Raw genomic sequence first — 18,501 nt, 5'->3', positions numbered from 1 at the left:
CAATTTACTAAGTCTTCCTCAGTAAATTCATGTGTATATAGCCACCACCAAGATGAAGACCTCCATCTTCATTTGTGGGACCTTCTTCAACAACCTGAGAAGCAACCACCATCAAAATCCTCTACTACTTGCTACTCTTTTTTTGTTTTAGAACGTTCAGGAAGCCGAGCCCCACCCTACACTAGCTCGTCTACCTTCTTCCGCTCTCTTAAAATCACGTTTGTGATTCTGACTCATTAAAACTTCTCTGGATTAAATTTGTAAAATGGTAACTGAGAAAGTGGAAGCCTGGGATTCTGAGAGCTTCCCTAACTGGAGAGAATGCCTTAACGCAAGGGCAGCCACGCACAGGGAAGGAGAGAGCCTCAAGCCCGGGTACCTCCAGGGGGCGGGGTCGTATCGTGGGGGCGTGGCCCGGCATCCTCCGGGAAGGCTGGCTCCGGGGGAGGGGCCGGGCAGAGCAGGGCAGGGCTTCCTGTCTGCGCCTGCGGTGTCGCCGTTTGACCCCGGAAGTGTTGGTTCCGTGGAAGCTGTCACCGTGTACGGCGGCTGCACGTCGCGGGTGTGGAGCCGGGAGGTGAGTGCGTGCCCGGTCCCCACCGGTGGAGCTCGGCAGGAGCCAGGGCCGTGCTTCGGGCACCCTCGGCACCCCCAGCCCGTGGGATTCAAGGCGGAGCCAGGCTTATATTGCCCCAGGGGCCGTGAATGGCCAGCACGAGGCCAGGAGAATCCTCACCTGGAGTTGCAGTTCGGTTTAAGGCTTGGTCCCAGAGTGACCTGGGACGAACCCCAATCCCCACCTCCTCCTCCCAAGTGTTAGTTTCCTTGGCACTCATTCGTTCAGCATGTGTTTGTTAACCGACTCCCATGTGCCTGGTACAGAACTAGGCGCCGGGGGTACAAACAGCAGGACAGGCAAGGCTCTTGTGCTGTGGAACTTACAGTCTAGAGGAAGGAGACAGTCAACAAGTAAAGATGTGACAGTGAGTAACAAGGAGAGAGATTACTTTCAGGGAGGATCTGGGAAGGTTTCTAAGTACAGTGATGTTGAACCAAGACCAGCAAAGTGATGGATGACAGTCAGAGAAACTGAGGCAGTAATAGCCCTGGAGATGCTCACTGGCCATATAACAGTTGTTAATTGTATCAAGCCCCGTCCCTCGAAAACACTTTAACTTTTGGCCTTTGCTGCCCTGCCCAGAAGAGGAGGTATAGTGAGTGGTGCACAGCTGTCCTGATTTTTTACAACTCCAAGTCTAGTCTTTGCTTTGTTTGTTTGTTTGTTTGTTTTTCGAGACAGGGTTTCTCTGTGTAGCTTTGCGCCTTTCCTGGAACTCACTTGGTAGCCCAGGCTGGCCTCGAACTCACAGAGATCCGCCTGGCTCTGCCTCTCAAGTGCTGGGATTACAGGCGTGCGCCACCACCGCCCAGCTTTGCTTTATTTTCTACCCATGCCTTAAGTGAAAACTTAACTCCTCTCTGATGTCCCTCCTGTAGGTCATTTCTCTTGGTTAAATGCTTCTCAAGAAAGTTGCATATTCGGCAAACATGGCACTGATAATTTTTTGTTTGGCAATTGGCTTTGTATCTTGTTCTCATGAAGACTAAGGTTTGTGAATGGCACTGCCAGGTCAGCTCTTTGCCCATGTTGGTATTTTCTGAACATCATTATCTGCTACATAGTAGGGGCCGAAGTATCTAGAGCCAGGTGTGGTCATCCCAGCACTCAGGAGACTGAGACAGGATTGGTTCAAAACCAGCTTAAGCTACATGAGACCCTATCTGCCCTGTCTCAAAGTTTAAAAAAATAAAGTACAATAAAAAGAGAAGAAAAGAGTGAGCCAGGTGTAGTGTCACGTGTTGTGGTGTATACCAGTACTCAGGAGACTGAAGCGGGAGATTGCTGGAGTTAAGAACCAGCCTATATCACAAGACCTTGTCTGGTAACTATTTTAAAAGGTAGATTAAAGTGCCAAGAAAAGCACTTAGAAGAGCACTCAGAATCTAACAAGCATGTTGCTATTGTCTTGTCAATGTCTCATCACCAGGGCTGGGCCAGATGGGGCACCAGGTAACAGATGGCTGATTATAGCCTCAGTTCTCATTTGTGAGGACGTGGTGATTGTCCTCCTCGTCTTGATTTGTTTTCTGTTGTCGTTGGGGCCTTTTACTAGCACGACTTCTGTTTTGTTTTGTTTGTTTGTTTTTCGAGACAGGGTTTCCCTGTGTAGCTTTGCGCCTTTCCTGGATCTTGCTCTATAGCCCAGGCTGGCCTCGAACTCACAGAGATCCTCCTGCCTCTGCCTCCCGAGTGCTGGGATTAAAGGCGTGCACCACCACCGCCTGGCTCTAGCTTGTCTTTTGAAAGACTTAATTGACCTCCATTCTGTATTCAACCAATCCATGTGTCCTTCCTGAGAATAAGGTCATAAGTGGTGTTATAAAAAGGGAACACAGAGCCAGGTGGTGGTGGCGCACACCTTTAATGCCAGCACTCGGGAGGCAGAGGCAGGCGGGTGAGTTCGAGGCCAGCCTGGTCTACTGAGCGAGATCCAGGAAAGGCACAAAGCTACACAGAGAAACCCTGTCTTGAAAAACCAAAAAAAAAAAAAAGGGGGGGGGGGAGCACAGAAGAGCTGGTCCGCTAGTGTAGAGGTCAAAGAGCAACCTCAGGAGTTGGAATTGTGCCTCAGAAGTCGTCCACTTTTTTTTTTTTAAGACAGGATCTCTCATTGGCCCTGGTCTCTCAGTGGACCATGCTGACTGCCAAGGAAGCATGTACCATCACATCCCACTTTTTTTTAATGTGGTTTTGGGAATTGAACTCAGATTCTCATGCTTATATAGTCTAGACAATGCTGACTGAGCTATCTCCAAGTTCACTTTGTGACCATTTTATCTTATTTTTGTTTTGTTTTTTGAGACAAGGTTTCTCTGTGGAACTTTGGTGCCTTATTTATTTATTTATTTATTTATTTTCCTTTTTTTCCGAAACAGGGTTTCTCTTTTTGGTGCCTGTCCTGGAATTTGCTCTGTAGCCCAGGCTGGCCTTGAACTCACAGAGATCCGCCTACCTCTGCCTCCCGAGTGCTGGGATTAAAGGCATGAACCACCACTGCCCGGCTATTATCATTTTATTTTTGTTTGAGATTGAGCCCAGGGATTTGCATGTGATAAGCACATATTATATCACTGAGCTGTACATATTCTATCACCGAGCTGTACTCAGCTGACCTACTCCTGGCTTTGAATCCAGCTTGGCCCCTTGGTGGAAGGATCATGTGTTGGCAGATTTCTGTGGATTTTCTCTTCCCTCCTCTGAAGCCTGGAGAAGTTGTTAAGAACATACTCTACAAATGAGGAAATGTCCACTGTTCTAACTCCTAAGAGATCTAAGATCACATGAGAATTGAGAAGAGTATTTTTGTTCTGAAGAATAGAGCTCAGAAGCAGAGTTAGCCTATAGTTCGTGATGGGTTCACAGCAAAGAAAATCTCTCTTCATACTAATTCACCAAACATGTGGTGAGACTTGTGCTGGTTATAAGAAAGACAGCAAGAAAAAGAACTGTGGGAAGTGTCTTCCCAGTGCCCACAGGCTGCTTGAGTACAGCTTGAGGTCCTGAGTTCCTCCCCAGCACTATAAAAACAGAACACGAGAGACAGTCGGGGTACTTCAGCGAGGACTTCCTTCTTATAGTGGGTAGGAGTTATCTGGGAGGTATTTCCTCCAGAGGTGAGAACTAGTTTAAGCAGAAATCATCATTTTAGGTCAGCAGATGCATATCAGGTTTTGAAAGCCCACATTAGGATTTCACTGTGGCCAGGGGTTGATGCCGGTGCTGGGTTCAGTCCCAGAGTAGGCCCTGCCCTAGGAGTCTGTGTGTCCTCTCTCTTCTTCCCATCCATATTCCTTTCAGGAGGGTCACGTAGCACAATGCCAGCTCTACCTTTGGACCAACTACAGATCACCCACAAAGACCCGAAGACAGGAAAGCCGAGGACTTCACCAGCTCTGGTGAGCTCATGTTTTGATGCTGTTCAGCCTCATAGCAATAAGCATTGCAATTTCAGGAGCAAAAAGTAAAGTCCTTCCTTTTCTGTTCCAAGAATGACCTAGGGCCAGTGGCTCCTGTTGTAGTTGAGAGACTGCTGGGCCCTTACAAGCCTCGTGTAGAACTTGGCTTCTGAGCAGCAGTGCAAATTTGAGTAGGCAACTTTTCCTCCCCAAAGCTTTTCATTTCCAGCTAATCTGAAGGCAGTTCTGACTTAGCCTGAGCTGGACTAGAGATGCTTCTGAGTCCTGGTTTGGTGATTTGCGGGGAACTTAAGGTTGTGTGTGTGTGTGTGTGTGTGTGTGTGTGTGTGTGTGTGTGTGTAAATCTGAACTGCTGCTCATACTTCTGTTGGATCACTGATTTCAGAGGTTGGGTCGGTCTCTCTTATCTGGGACAAGAACTGAGACATTCAGAGACTCTGACAGGACCCGTGAGACCGAAAACTAAGGAGGCTGTGAACCTGCCAGTTCCCAGCATCAGAGGGCTTAGAGCCATGGAGAGGTGCCAGGCTGCTAAAGAAAGACCGAAGAGGGGATTTGAGTCCTTGTACCCTCTTGTAGATTTCCCAAGAATATGAGCTTACTTGAACAAGGTGGGAAGAAGTAGTTTCTGGAGGCCTGAGTAAAGTTGTGGGAAATGGGAGCTAAGGGTTTTATTTCCTGCAATTTGGTTGTCTTTTATTATTTCCTATTCAGTCTCTAATAATAGAACTTGACAAGTACAGGGTACCTCATGTGGGCCAAGCCATTCTGAACAAGTCACCCAGATTAACTTTTCTTCTTCCTTCCCCCCCTCATTTTAAACTAGTTCTTGGAGAATTGTGTGCAGATTCCTTGCCCAGCTAACTTTGTGTTCTCTAGTTTTGTGAAGCCTATCAAGTCTAGTTGGTGCTACTGTGTGCTTTTGGATGTGTAGCCTTTCTTGAAAGGTGCTCAGCTGTTAGAGAGAACTGACATTACCTTCCCTGAGCTATCAGTTACCAACAGTTCCATAGCTAGGGATGGGACCTTGTGCCCACCTCCCCAGGTTATCTTATTTCAGCTGCATCACAGCCCTGGGAGCTGATGTTTTGTCCGTCACTACTTTCCAGAGTTCAAGGTCACAAAACCAGGAAACCAGGAGAGCTAGGGTGGTATCTTAGCCAGGCTAGTCCCAGAATATCCCATAGTCTTAACCTTTCTGCTGTAAGGCTGCTTGCTTTCCTGTTCATACTTGTCAGAAAAGCTAGAGCTGTACTGTGAAGTGCAATAGTCATCTATTAGGTAGCGTGTAACAGTTGTAATATGTCCAGGGCTTGAAATGTAGACTCTGGAACAGGATTTTTTTTTCTTTTTCTTTTCTTTCTTTTTAGAGGGAAGGTTTTTCTGTGTAACCCTGGCTGTCCTGGAACTTGCTCTGTAGACCAGGCTGGCCTCAAACTGCCTCTGTCTCCCAAGTGCTGGAACTAAAGGCATGCACCATCACTCCTGACTTGGAACGGGAATTTTAATTAATCAGAATAAACGAAGTTCCATCTGTGATGTGCCTGCAGTTGTCCAGGCAGATGATGCAGTCCCGCTGTCACAGACTGTTCTGTTGGACAGTGCTGGGGGGACTTGAGTGCTTATGTCTGCTTTTCAACCTCAGTCCTTTCCCACGTGCTGAATACCTGGACTGTTAGTTGTTGGGACTGGGAGAGCAGAGGTCTGGTCCCTTTCTTTGCTGACTAGCTTCTCAGTGACAAGCACACAGTACGCTCTGGAAACATTCCTTAAGTCAGAAAGCACAATCAGATCTAGTGCTTGACGTTAGAGCTACAAAGAGGAAATCTGTAGCCCTGTCCTTGTGGGGTCCACAGCATAAGCCCAGTAAGTACCGTTAGCAGTGTGGGGACATGAAGGAGGAAGGCCAGGTTCTGACATAAATACAGAGTTGATTCAGAGCAGGGGCTTGGAGTGCAGAGACGGAAGTAGGAGGGATATGCTGCCAGGGCTGGCTTCATGGAGGAGAGCTCCTGAACTGGGTGTTGAAAGGTGAATTAGCTCTATCTAGACAAAGCGGGAGGAGAAGGAAGGCCCTGGTTGGAGAACTCAGGAATGCTTGAGGGAGCCTGACTCTGAGATCAAGCACAGATCCCTGAGGGTGGCACTATAGCAGAGCTAGTGAACACAGGCTTTGTATATATTTAGCAAGTTATTTAAGCTCATGAGGTCTCAGGATCCAAAAAAGATAACAACGGGCCAGACGTGGTGGGATGGCTGTGAGAATTAAATGAAACATCTGTGAGTTAGTCCTCTGCCTGGAACAGCAGGCACGCAATAGATTTCAGCTATGATGGTGATGACAAGGAGCAGCTGTGATTTGAATAGCGGCTAGGGTGGGGAGAGAGATTAGCTAGAGACAGTTGTCTAGTTGAAGACAGTCTTGTTGGTCATACTGAGGAACATTAAGCTCCTGAAACATTGTCTTGAGATAAGTATAGGGCTTGGTTTTTTGAGTCTCAGCGTGGGACAAGAGGATCTCTGCCCTAGGAGCAGTCACTACAGTGCCTCTGCACAGTGATGGGCGGAGCTTATTGATGTTCGTTGAGTAGTTACTATTCAAGGAGCATGCACTTGAAAACCTGTAAGAGATAGATTGGGTCCTTAGGCCGTTCTTTGAAGGACAGTAAGAAAATGAGTGAGTTCTAGCAAGATACATAGAGGCTTGAAGGGCAGTGAGTATTTTCCTAGTTTTCCAGAGCAGATAGGTCCTAAGCTAGTCTTATAGAAAAGTGGGATTAAATTTGGTAGGATAGACACACTTGGAGCCTGCTACTCTCCTGCTCTGAAACCATCTATGGCTACTCATTATGGAATAGAGTACATTACAAAGCTTACAATTTTAAGTCCTTCAGAGGCAGGATCTGGCCCTTCATTCCTTTGTCCAGCTAATGAATGTGTGGAGTGTCCTCTCAATGTCAAGCACTGTGGAAGTAGCATTGAGAGACAGTAAACTGCATATTTAAAGTCAACAATTTGATTGTTTCTGACACTGGTAATATACCAATGAAACTATCACCAATGGTCAAGACAGTGGACATTTTTACCTTCCCTAAAAGTCCCCTGTGTCCTTCTATAATCCATCCCTTTTTTTCTCCTGTACCCAACAACTGATCCAAAAGTGACTTTGATGCAGTTTAACAAGTGCCAGAGTCAGGTAAGCACTATGCAGATGCTGGGCAGAGCTATGGAAAACCCCAGGTCCAGGAGGCAGTAAGGTCAGAAGGACAAGCACTGAGATCAAGGTAGCACATGTGTGCCACAGGTCAGTTGGTCTGCATCATAAGCTTTGCTTCAAATCCTGCCTCAGCACCTATTTAACCTGAAGGCCTTTAGGAAAGTTCCTGGACCTTACTGAGTCTTTGTTTTCTTCTCTGACAGACAAGAGGAATGCTGTCTCCCTTTTAGCTAATTGTAGATGAAAAAAGAAAGAGGGAGTTGACATACGTGCTCCGCAGCTGCTTAGGGTGGTCCTCAATAAGTGTCGTCATTCTGCCACCCTCTGACTCTTCCCCCAGTGCCCAGTTCTGTCTGTGCACTCTGTGTGACTGCTTTTATGTCTCTATGAGACCAATTTCTTCTACCAATTGTGGCACACAATTCAATCCCAGAGGCAGACACATCTTTATTAAGTCTGAGCCCAGCCTAGTCTAGTTCATAGCACATTCCAGGTCTGCCAGGGCTATACAGTAAGAACATTCGAGAAAGAGGGAGGGAGAGAGGAAGGGCAAGGTAACTTTCCTCCACCTAAAAATCCTTTTCCTCCTGGGCTCAGTTTAGGTATGGCCTCACTGGAGAAGCATCCCTTTTCCAGGGGCTGCTAAAATTGTCCCTTCATCTGTTTAGGGTTCCCTTGGTGGCTCAGATGTGCATCTTCTCCTGTGAACGGGAACCTTGTGACTTGGAGAGAAACTTGAGACTGAGCTGAGAACTGCAGCACACAGATGCTTTTATTCATGGGCCCCAACACCCAACACCCTTCACAGTAGGGACCCTGTGAAGAGTGTCAGCAGGGCAAGGGGGAAGGGAGCTTGGAATGCTGCCACTGTATAAATGGGATTTAAATGGGAGAGGGTCCCATAGACCTACATGCTAAATGACTGCAGTGAATCATTATGGCTCCTGCATACTCCTGCAAAGGCCCACAAGGTTCTTAAGGAGCTTGATCCATCAGTCTTGACTGTTCTAGAGCCGGCTCTGGAAGTGGGAGGCTGTGCTTGATAACAGCTGAGGCCTGGCTCTCCTCCTATTACAACTGGCCCCTGAGAAAGCCACTCTCTCATAGACTGGGGTGAAAACTGAGCCACTGAGCCCATCAGCTCTTCATTGTGGTGAACAAAGTGGGTTTGTTCAGGGCTGCAAGAGAACTTGTGACTCTAAGGTGACTCTAAGCTGAGATCTGCAGCTACTTGATTGGAATCTTTAAAAAAAATTAGTAGAGGTTTTTTTTTTTTGTTTTGTTCTATTTTTTTCTGGTTATATAGAGGAAAGTAGTGATGTATAGAGTGTGATGCTGTTTATATCAGAAAGGAAAACATACTGAAACAAATCCTTGATGTGCATACACTACATTCTAAAGTAAATACCTAGAGAGGGAACCAGGAGAGCATATGGTCAGTGTTTTCCCCTGGGAGGTCATGGAGACGAGGAATTTTGCTTCCCCTCTCCCTTCTCTCTCTCCTTTCCCTCCTTTTCACCTTTTCTTTTCTCCTTCTCCCTCTCCTCCCCCACCACGCTGAGGGCTTCGTTGATATATTCTGCCACTGAGCTACACACTCAGCCCACATAGTGAAAAGAGATGCTTGTGCATTACTTAGATAATTAAATATTAACTTTAAAAATACATGTTCACTGTTTTAAAATGGGAAATAGGCCAAACATGGTGGTTATACCTTTATCCCAGCATTTGGGAGGCAGAGGCAGGCAGATCTCTAAGTTTGATGACAGCTGGTTACAGAGTGAGCCCTTGTCTCAAGAAAAAATACTGAAAATATATTGAAGTCATAATTCCCTAGCCCCAAGATAACCAGTGTAAATTTTAGGGATTGTCTCTTTTGTTTTGTTTTGCATTGGTGTTTTGCTTGCATTATGTCTGTGTAAAGATGCCAAATCCCCTGGAACTGGAGTTGCAGACAGTTGTGAGTTGTCATGTGGTGCTGGGAATTGAACCTGGATCCACTGGAAGAGCAGCCAGTGCGCTGAGCTATCCCTCGTCTCCCCCACCCCCCATACTTCTTTTTTAAAAATCTGTACCAATATGTGAATACATAGACTTTAAAAAACATTCCAAACCTGGTTGTATTACAGTTTTGTGTCCTTCCTCTTCCCTTAATCTGTCCCCACACCACTAAAAATTCTCCAAAAACATGTTTTTTAACAACCACTGTGTTCCCTGCGAGCAACCATAACACCTTTGTTCCATACACTGGGTTCTTTATACTTACAAGCTCCTTGGAGGGTCTCTGGTTGGAACAGCCAAGTACTGTCATTGCTGTGGGTTGGCAAATGGGCCCTCGCTGACTAACCTCTGCCACGTTAACACGTGGTTTTTGGATCCGTAGCACCCTGAGCAGAAGGCAGACCGGTATTTTGTGTTATACAAACCGCCCCCTAAAGACAACATCCCCGCCCTAGTGGAGGAGTACCTGGAACGCGCCACCTTCGTAGCCAATGACCTCGACTGGCTGCTGGCCTTGCCTCACGATAAATTCTGGTGCCAGGTAACATCCTTTCAAAATTAACACTAAGAGGAAGCACATGACATGCCTTTGGTTGGTTGCTGTTTTTCTCTCCCCTAAGAGTTGCTTTTTTGTCTACTTTCCTTGGATCCTTAGCAGCAAATAGTGGTTTGGATTGCTGTCTCATATTGCAACATTCCTAATGTTTACACACTACCTGTCATCTTGAGAAACTTGTATGTAGCCCTGGGCTCATTCATACCTCCTTGGTCCGTCCCTTGGGTTGGAGTGTTTGCATTAAGTCAGGGCTGATGGGCCGTGTGCGCCTGTGTAGTCTACCTCAGGAATCCATCCTTGATCTCCTCTCTCCTGGCCTAGGTCGTTTTTGATGAGACCCTGCAGAAGTGCCTGGACTCCTACCTGCGCTATGTGCCCCGAAAGTTTGATGAGTGGGTGGCCCCGACCCCTGAGGTGGCCGACATGCAGAAGCACCTACACCGGAGCGTTTTCCTCACCTTCCTCCGAATGTCCACTCACAAGGAGTCCAAAGTGAGCCCTGTCCTGTAACAAGTCCCCACTTGACACCCAGCACCTCTGCCGGGCTCTGCCCTGGGAGAGTGTCAGCTCTTCTCTTTGTCCCCCTCCTCATTCCCATCTTTGGGGACAAACCTGTGCCACTTGCTTCCTTTATCCTCCAACCCAGCAGCCTGACCACAGTACCCAGTGTTTTCCTCAGCAGGAACCCGGGTCCTCGGCACAATTGACGGTGCTGTATTGGTGGGACAGAGGGTAAAGACACTGATCTGACTTTTCAAAGAACTCATTGTGTCCTTTTTCTCCTCAGAGCTGAGGATCGAACCTGGGGCCTTGCACTCGCTAGCGCTCTACCGCTGAACTGAATCCCCAGCCCCTGTCCTTTTTTTTTTTTTTAAGATTTATTTATCTGGGCGGTGGCGCACGCCTTCAGTCCCAGCACAGAGGCAGAGGCAGGCGGATCTCTGTGAGTTTGAGGCCAGCCTGTTCTACAGAGCAAGTTCCAGGACAGCCAGGACTATTATATAGAGAAACCTTGTCTCAGGAAAAAAAAAAAGATTTATTTATTCATGTATTTTATGTATATGAGTGCCTTGTCTTCATTCATACCAGAAGAAGAAATCTGATCCCATTATAGATGGTTGTGAGCTACCATGTGGTCACTGGGAATTGAACTGGAAGAACAGTTGAGTGCTCTTAGCCACTGAGCCATCTCTCCAGCCCTCCTATGTTTACTTTTTAAAACATTTATTTTATTTTTAATTAATTTACATATGTATATATTTCTCCATATAAATATATGCACATGTGTGTGGGTGCCAGAAAGGCATAAGGTTTCTTGGAGCTGTAGTTACAGGTAGTTGTGAACCACCCATGTAGGTGCCGGGAACTCTAGGATTCTGTAAGAGCCATAATCGTGCTTAACCACTGAATCATCTCTCTAGCCCCTCGTGTATGCACTTAAAAAAAAAAAAAATCATTACTTGGGCTAGGAGTTTGGCATAGTGGTAGAGCCTGGCATGATGGATTGAAAAAACCTTGTCAATGCTATCTTTAATCATTCAATGTTATAGAAACATTAGAAAGATAATGAGTGCCACTCACAAAAATCTCCTGTCTTAAAGTTATTACTGTTTTTTTTTTTTATTGTATTTCTTTACTTATTTGTGTATGTATGTTTAGATGCATTTGTCAGGGAACAACTTGCAGGAATTGGTTCTCGGTTTTTTACCATGTGGGTCTAGAGGGTAGAATCCAGGTCATCAGACATGGCTGCAAGTGCCTTCACCCACTGAGACACCTTGTCACCACTCAGTATCACTACTGTTTGTACATGTTCCTTCAGGGACAGTTTTGTTTTGTTTTTCGAGACAGGGTTTCTCTGTAGCTTTGCACCTGTCCTGGAACTCGCTTTGGAGACCAGGCTGGCCTCGAACTCACAGAGATCCGCCTGCCTCTGCCTCCCGAGTGCTGGGATTAAAGGTGTGCGCCGCCACCACCTGGCGGATCTTGATTTTTAAATCACATTTTCATTATAATTAAATTTCAAATACATGCATAGACTTGAGTGAAAGTTCCGTGTCTACAGAACAGTGAACCTCATGTCCCTCACACCACTTGAGTACTCACCAGTGTTTTGTCAGTCTTGTTTAATCTCTCTTGAGTTTGCTTATTTTGTTGATCTATGACCCCAGACACTGCTGATGTATCCATAAATACTTAAAAACAACCCCTGCTGACTCTTTCATGGTGTTTCTGTTTTTGTTTACATGAAAATGCAGAATCACTGTAATTCTGGGTCTTCTCAAAACACACGCACGCACGCACACACATAGTATAGGCATGCTACCCTCGGTTAGCCTGTCCCCAGCTGCTGAGCATTAAGGTGGTTTCTTAGGCGTCTGCTATTACAGTGTCTGTGCACTCAGCCTCCATCCTCTCTCTGTACTTTCCCCTTAGGATCACTTCATTTCTCCATCTGCATTTGGAGAAATCCTCTACAATAACTTCCTCTTTGACATCCCAAAGATCCTGGACCTCTGTGTGCTCTTTGGAAAAGGCAACTCACCACTGCTCCAGAAAATGATAGGTACGTAGGATGTAGGACTTGGGGGTGTACAAAGATGGCCCCCATATGCCAAACCAGAGGTCACAAATGCTTGTGCTTCCATAGCAAAGGAGTATTAGAGGCAGGTGATGCCGGGAAATTATGTCACGGGTGTAGTATATACATATGTACATAATACACCCATAGATGTGTCAACTCTGAAATAAATGCCTAGGGAGTTGAAACAAAACCAAAACAGTGTGACAGGCAGTGCCTCAAGAATCTGCAGGTCTTACTGGGTGGCTCATAACTACAATCCCAGCACTCAGGAGGTTGTGAGTTTGAGGCCATCTTGGACTACCTCCGCACTGGCTATTAAATTGGAACCTTGTTTTAAAACAACAGCCAAAACAAATTGTCTGGATTTCTTAGTGTTAGGACAGGTGTCAGTCAGGGGCAGGAATGAGAAATTTGCTTTGGCAATGAAAGTCAGATTGCAGTGACTTCATTAGCCCTCATTGGAATGTGGCCTGGACTCTGTCATGACATGCATATCCTATTTGTTATCTCCACTGGATGCACATAGCTGTCTGGGATCAGTACTGTCATTGTACCCATTTATAGATGAAAAGACTGAGGTTGAACTGAAAGCCTGTAGTACTCAAGTAGCCACACTGGAGTTATGGAGAAGTGACCCTGGAACCCCTGCACTGTCTGCTCCCCGCTTCAGGGTAATAGGGGTGCCTCCAAACTGTGCAGCATTGCTGAGGGGTGGGTTCATAGCTTGGAGACTGTGGAAAGAGCAAGCACTGAGTTGGGTTCCCAGCCAGAAGCGGGCTGTAGGTTCACTCAGAAATGCAAGTGGCGGGTTGCTGCAGAGGGCGTCTCTCAGGTGATCCCTCCTTGCTTTGTAGTTCATAGTATTGGGCCTGGAACAGGGCGATGTTCACTGGGGCACTCCTGCCAGCCTTCCTCATTTCAGACTGTAGTTCGTAGTCTTCCAAATATCTGATTGCAAAACTGGGTAGCAATTGGGGAATCTGAAGTAAGAGCCTCAGGAGTTCAAGTCCAGCCTAGACTACATAGTGAATCCTGGCTTTGAAAAAAAACAAAACAAAAACCAAACAGACAACTATCTCTTGGGATAGTTCTCTCTCCCTCCCTTTGTTCCTCCCCCTCCCTTTTTTTTCAAACCTCCTAAAAGTTTATATACATATATACATACATGTACATGTAGATAGTTTTATATATATATATATATATATATATATATATATATATAGCTACAAACTTCATATGTAATTTTATAAGTATATTAAGCAAATACAAATGGTTGTATATATATAAAATTATATGTGAAAATCTAAATTTTACATATAACTTTATATAAATATGTAACTGTTTTAGTAGATACTTACAAGAGTCTACTGCTTATTTACTTCATGTCATTTCCCTGTATATGTTGTTAATATATTAGATCATAATATATGTGAAATTTTACACCTGTCATTTTCATTGAAACACTCTCTGGTTTTTTTGTTCGAGTCTAATTATTGCCTGAGTATGGGTTAATCTTGTTTATTTTCCAAGAGGGACACCCTTCCTAAATTCACTGTAGACTGAGAGGATGGGGTGAGCAAGCAACAGAAAGCAGAGTGAGTTAGGGAGATAGTTACAGGCCAGTTTGGTTAGAGTGGAAGGATCGGAGAGAGTGGCACTGGAAGGGCTCCGTTCCGCTTTCTGAGGGGGTGCTGCCCGGTGGTGGAGATGACAGGTCCTTCCCTGAACACCCCATCTCACATCCAGTTCTCTTTTGGAGTCTACCAGCTTCCCCAAGTCAGTGAGCCTTTCTGAGTCTCAGCTTTAGAGGTCTGCCTTCTTTGAGTTGGTGTGGGATTAAATCAGAAAAAGTGAAGAGCACACCTAACACTGGGCCTGGCAGCACACATGCACTTGGCAAACGTCAACTCTTCCTGTGATGAGGCTGTGGAGCCTCCAGGAGCGTGGAGCAGGAGGTTAATCTATTAAGGCAGCATGCATGCGGGAAGTGGAAACAGTAGGCAATTGGAAAGCAGGGCTATCACCTGGGAGTGAAGATGAATGCCTGGCTGGCTACTGGAACAGAGAGGGACGTTTGGGAGGCAGACTAGAGCCCAGAGAAATCTTAACAGTTCTGGAGAAAACGGGGAGAGAGACTGGTGTGAGGAAAAAGCAGGCTTCAGGACCTAGTGGTGAGGATTGTCAGAAGCAAGGGCATCTTTGAGTGTGTTGGTACAAGATTGCTGGGAGAGGAAGTGGTAAGGACAGACCAAGAAAGCTCTGCCTGCTGCCCTAGGCTTTAATCATTTGAGCCACCGACTCCTTTAAGAATCATAGATTTTGAGAGTTGTTTCTTTTTTGTTTGAACTTTTAAATTACACTTCAAATTTTTACTTTGTGTGGGAGTAGGTCCTAGCATCCTGGAGACGAAACTTAAACTAAGGTCGCTAGGCATGGTGAAGGTGCGTTTACTTGTTGAGCTGTCTTGCTGACTGTCTTAGCTAGATTTCTACTGCTGTGATAAACACCACGACCAGAAGTAAGCTGGGGAGATAAGGGTTTATTCAGCTTACAGTTCCATCCACAGCGCATCATTGAAGAGGTCAGGGCAGGAACTCAAGGCAGAAATGGAAGCAGAAGCCATGAAGGAACACTGCTTACTGCTATCCATGGCTTGCTCAGCCTGCTTTCTTATGCCATTCAGGACCACCTGCCTGGAGGTGGGACCACATGCAATTGCCTGAACCCTTCTACATCAGTCATCAGCTAAGACAATGTCCCACAAGCTTGGCTACAGGCCAGTCTGGTGGTGGCATTTTCTGAACTGGGGTTCTCCCCAGATTACTCAGCTTGTGTCTGGTTGACATTAAACTAACCAGCACACCATGCTTTTATGTGTTCTTATTTTTAATACATTTGTTTATTTATTTTGGTTTTTAGAAGTAGGGTTTCTCTGTGCATCCCTGGCTGTCCTGGAACTGGTTCTGTAGCCCAGGCTGGCCTTGAACTCAAAGAGATCCTCCTGGCTCTGCCTCTCAAGTGCTGAGAATAAAGGCGTGTGCCGCCACCATCCGGCCTGCAAGATTTTTGTTTTTTCTTACTAATGATATTAAGCCCAGGTTGGAACTGCTAACCTCTGTCTCACAAGTGCTGAGATTACAGATATGGGCTACCATGCCTAGCTTTTTCCCCCCATTTTTTTTGTTTGTTTGTTTGGTTGGTTTTTACTGTGTAGCCGAGGTCAGCCTGGAAGTTGCTACGTTGCCCAGGCTGGCCTTGAAGACAGGCTCCTCCTGCCTCTGCTTCCCAAATACTGGGGTGTTGTTAGGTGTAAATCACTGTGCCTGGCTCCATGTTTTTTAAAACCTCAAGATTGAGGATTCTAAACTGACTTATTAAGGACAGTTTCATTTCTGGCTTCTAGAAGGTGGTTGATTCAAAAAAGGTTCAGACCAGGCACCTGGAGCCTGTGTGTGTGTGTGTGTGTGTGTGTGTGTGTGTGTGTGTGTGTGTGTGTGTGTGTGTGCGTGTGTGTACGTGAGTGTGTGTGGTGGCAGATATAGAGAAGGAGCCTACAGAGGCACCCCCCACCTCAGAGCAGCGCTCTTTTTAATCCTGAAGTAGAAGGCACAAGGGCAGCCTTCACTTTCAATACACAGAGTCTCTTGGGCAAAGCCATTAATTGTAAGAAGATTGATGAGGAAGAAAAGCTGAGGTAGGATGAGGTGGCCTGTGGGCACAAGCACAGTCCTTACTTTTTAATAAACTGGCAAGGTTGTTGTTGAGTATCAGCATCAGCTTTTGAAAGCAGGGCTCATCAGTCGGTCTCTCTTGAGGAGAAAAGGAAGTCATTGCTCCCTTGTAGGTTGATGATCTGTGTGGCAGTGTCTCCTGCTCACCGTGGGCTTGTCTGGGAAAAGGGAGCTCAGAGGACGCCACTGTTTGTTTCCTGCCTTTGTAGTATTTCTTTTTTATTTTTCGAGACAGGGTTTCTCTGTGTAGTTTTATATGTATGAGTGCTTTGCCTGCCTGTGTGTGCTCACGTGCATGCAGTGTCTGCAAGAGCCAGAAGAGGACATTAGATCCCCTAGCACTGGAGTTATAAGTGATTGTTAGACACCATGTGGGTCCTGAGAATCTAACCAGGGTCCTCTGGAAGAGCAACTAGTGCTCTTAACCAGTGAACCATCTCTTCAGCCCCAAGATGTATTTATTTTAATTTTATATGTATAGGTGTTTTGCCTCCACGTATATTTGTGCACTCTGTGTATGCCAGACACCCGTGGAGGCCAGAAGAGGGCATCTGGTCCCCTCGAACAGAGTTACAGATGGTGTGAGCCACACCATTTGAGTCCTGGGAAACTGAACCTGAATTCTCTGCAAGAGCAGCAAGTGCTCTTAACTGTTGAGCCATCTCTCTGGCTTTTGGTTTTGGTTTTGGGGGACTTTGTGTTTTTTGTGTTTTGTTTTGTTTTGTTTTTAATCAAAAGCAAAGGAGATCTTTGATGTCATTGGAATCAGATAAAGAAGAAAACAGACTCTGAAGACCCCCAAGGATAGATTGTGAAATTTAATTATCTCTCTAGGCTTAGTGGTACACACCTTTTTTTGTTGTTTCGAGGCAGGGTTTCTCTGTGTCATTTTGGTGCCCGTCCTGGATCTTGCTCTGTAGTCCAGGCTGTTCTCAAACTCACAGAGATCCCCCTGGCTCTGCCTCCCGAGTGCTGGGATCAAAGGCGTGCAGCACCACCACCACCACCACCACTACCACCTAGCCTGGTTCACGTGAATCCTAGCACTTGGTAGGCAGAGGCAGGTGGATCTCTGAGTTTGAGACCAGCCTGGTTTACAAAGAGAGTTCTAGGACATCCAGGGCTTTTACACAGAGAAACCTTGTCTTGAAAAAAAAACAAAGAAAAAATTGACAAAACTTGAGTTTTCTTGATGCTAGCAAAAAAAAAAAAAAAAAAAGCTCTATTTTTTTCTGGAAGCAATGAGGAAATGTTCCGGGTGGTCAAGGTGGCAGCAAGAGGAATATGCTAGGGCCTGGGAATGCCTGTGTCAGAGTACTCTCTGAGGAGGTGACACATGTCTTATGGTGTGGTGAGCTCTGGAAGGTCATTTTAGGCAGAAGGAAGAGACAAGACTTGTTGTCTGAGGTTAAGGGTGGTTCAGGGGAGGGCTCCTTTGCAGGGACTGGAAGCAAGGTGACCTAGGATGCCAGCAGGGACTAGATGTCTCAGGGCCTTTTGAGTCAGGAGTTAAGACTTGCCCTGGAGGATCAGGACAAGAGGAACAAGGAGGAGCAAAGGTTGGTGGAGGGGCTGGCTCAGACATTCCTTGCCTATGTGGAGGAGGAGGAGGATGTAGATGGCCCAGGCACACCTTCGTAGATTATAGGATCAGCTCCTATGGGTGGTGGGAGCCCTGAGTTAAGGAGGCCAGGCTAGGACAAAAAAAGAAACTCAGCTTTTTGGAATCAAGGAGTAAATGCCATCCTGGACTATACTGATGAAAAGCCTAGCTACTTGCTTATTCATCAGCCTCACCTGGCATTTGATTTCCTTCCTGTTTAGATACCCTGGAATTAGACTAGGGGTACAGAATTATCGATATTGTGTGCTCTGGCCATTATACACAGTGCAGGAGAAAGGCAGAAAGAAAAACTTCTTTCTCCCTGATGGTTTCTTTGTCTGCTCTTGGCCATGACCCTTTGAATTCACCCTTTGCCCTTCTCAAACAGTAGTAAAATCTAAGCATTGTCTGCACTTACATAAAAACCAGACCTCCACAGAAGCGGGGGCTCAATGCTGACTGCCAGCCTGAGACAAAACTATAGTGCGCTGAGGCATCTCAGACTCTTCAGGGCATTGGCCTTCCTCATGGTCCTGTCCCCAGCTATAGTTCTTTCCCTGGTCTCCTCCACTGCTGTAATTAATGAGGCAATTCCACCTAGTTTATCTGTGACTAAAAGAGGGTTATTTCAGGGGTAACTTAACGACCAATAAGGGGTCGATTACAGGATCCGGGAAAGATGAGGTAGAGTCCAGTGGAGTTCTCTAGGGAACTCTGACTTGGTCTGCAAATCCAGCCTCCAGGACCATGAGGAGCTAAGAGGGTGAACGC

At 46.1% G+C, this 18,501-nt stretch overlaps 1 protein-coding gene across 3 annotated transcripts in view; it reads left to right on the top strand.

Moving 5' to 3' along the window:
* Positions 1 to 508: 508 nt before the first annotated feature.
* Ascc2 (activating signal cointegrator 1 complex subunit 2) overlaps positions 509 to 18,501 on the top strand; it is a 46,640-nt gene continuing 28,647 nt past the window's right edge. The window contains exons 1-5 of one of the 3 annotated variants that reach the window (XM_036200800.1): positions 509 to 577; positions 3,920 to 4,017; positions 9,639 to 9,797; positions 10,134 to 10,304; positions 12,249 to 12,378. In XM_036200800.1, the coding sequence (XP_036056693.1) occupies positions 3,937 to 4,017; positions 9,639 to 9,797; positions 10,134 to 10,304; positions 12,249 to 12,378 (541 nt within the window). In that variant the 5' untranslated portion in view covers positions 509 to 577; positions 3,920 to 3,936. The remainder of the gene's footprint in view (positions 578 to 3,919; positions 4,018 to 9,638; positions 9,798 to 10,133; positions 10,305 to 12,248; positions 12,379 to 18,501) is intronic. The other 2 variants (XM_036200801.1, XM_036200802.1) reach the window with 2 other exon arrangements.

This window comes from Onychomys torridus, chromosome 10 (genome assembly GCF_903995425.1).
Source record: "Onychomys torridus chromosome 10, mOncTor1.1, whole genome shotgun sequence".
NCBI classification, from domain to species: domain Eukaryota; kingdom Metazoa; phylum Chordata; class Mammalia; order Rodentia; family Cricetidae; genus Onychomys; species Onychomys torridus.
Note: the sequence above shows the minus strand (reverse complement) of the source record. Positions and strands in the feature narration are given on the sequence as shown.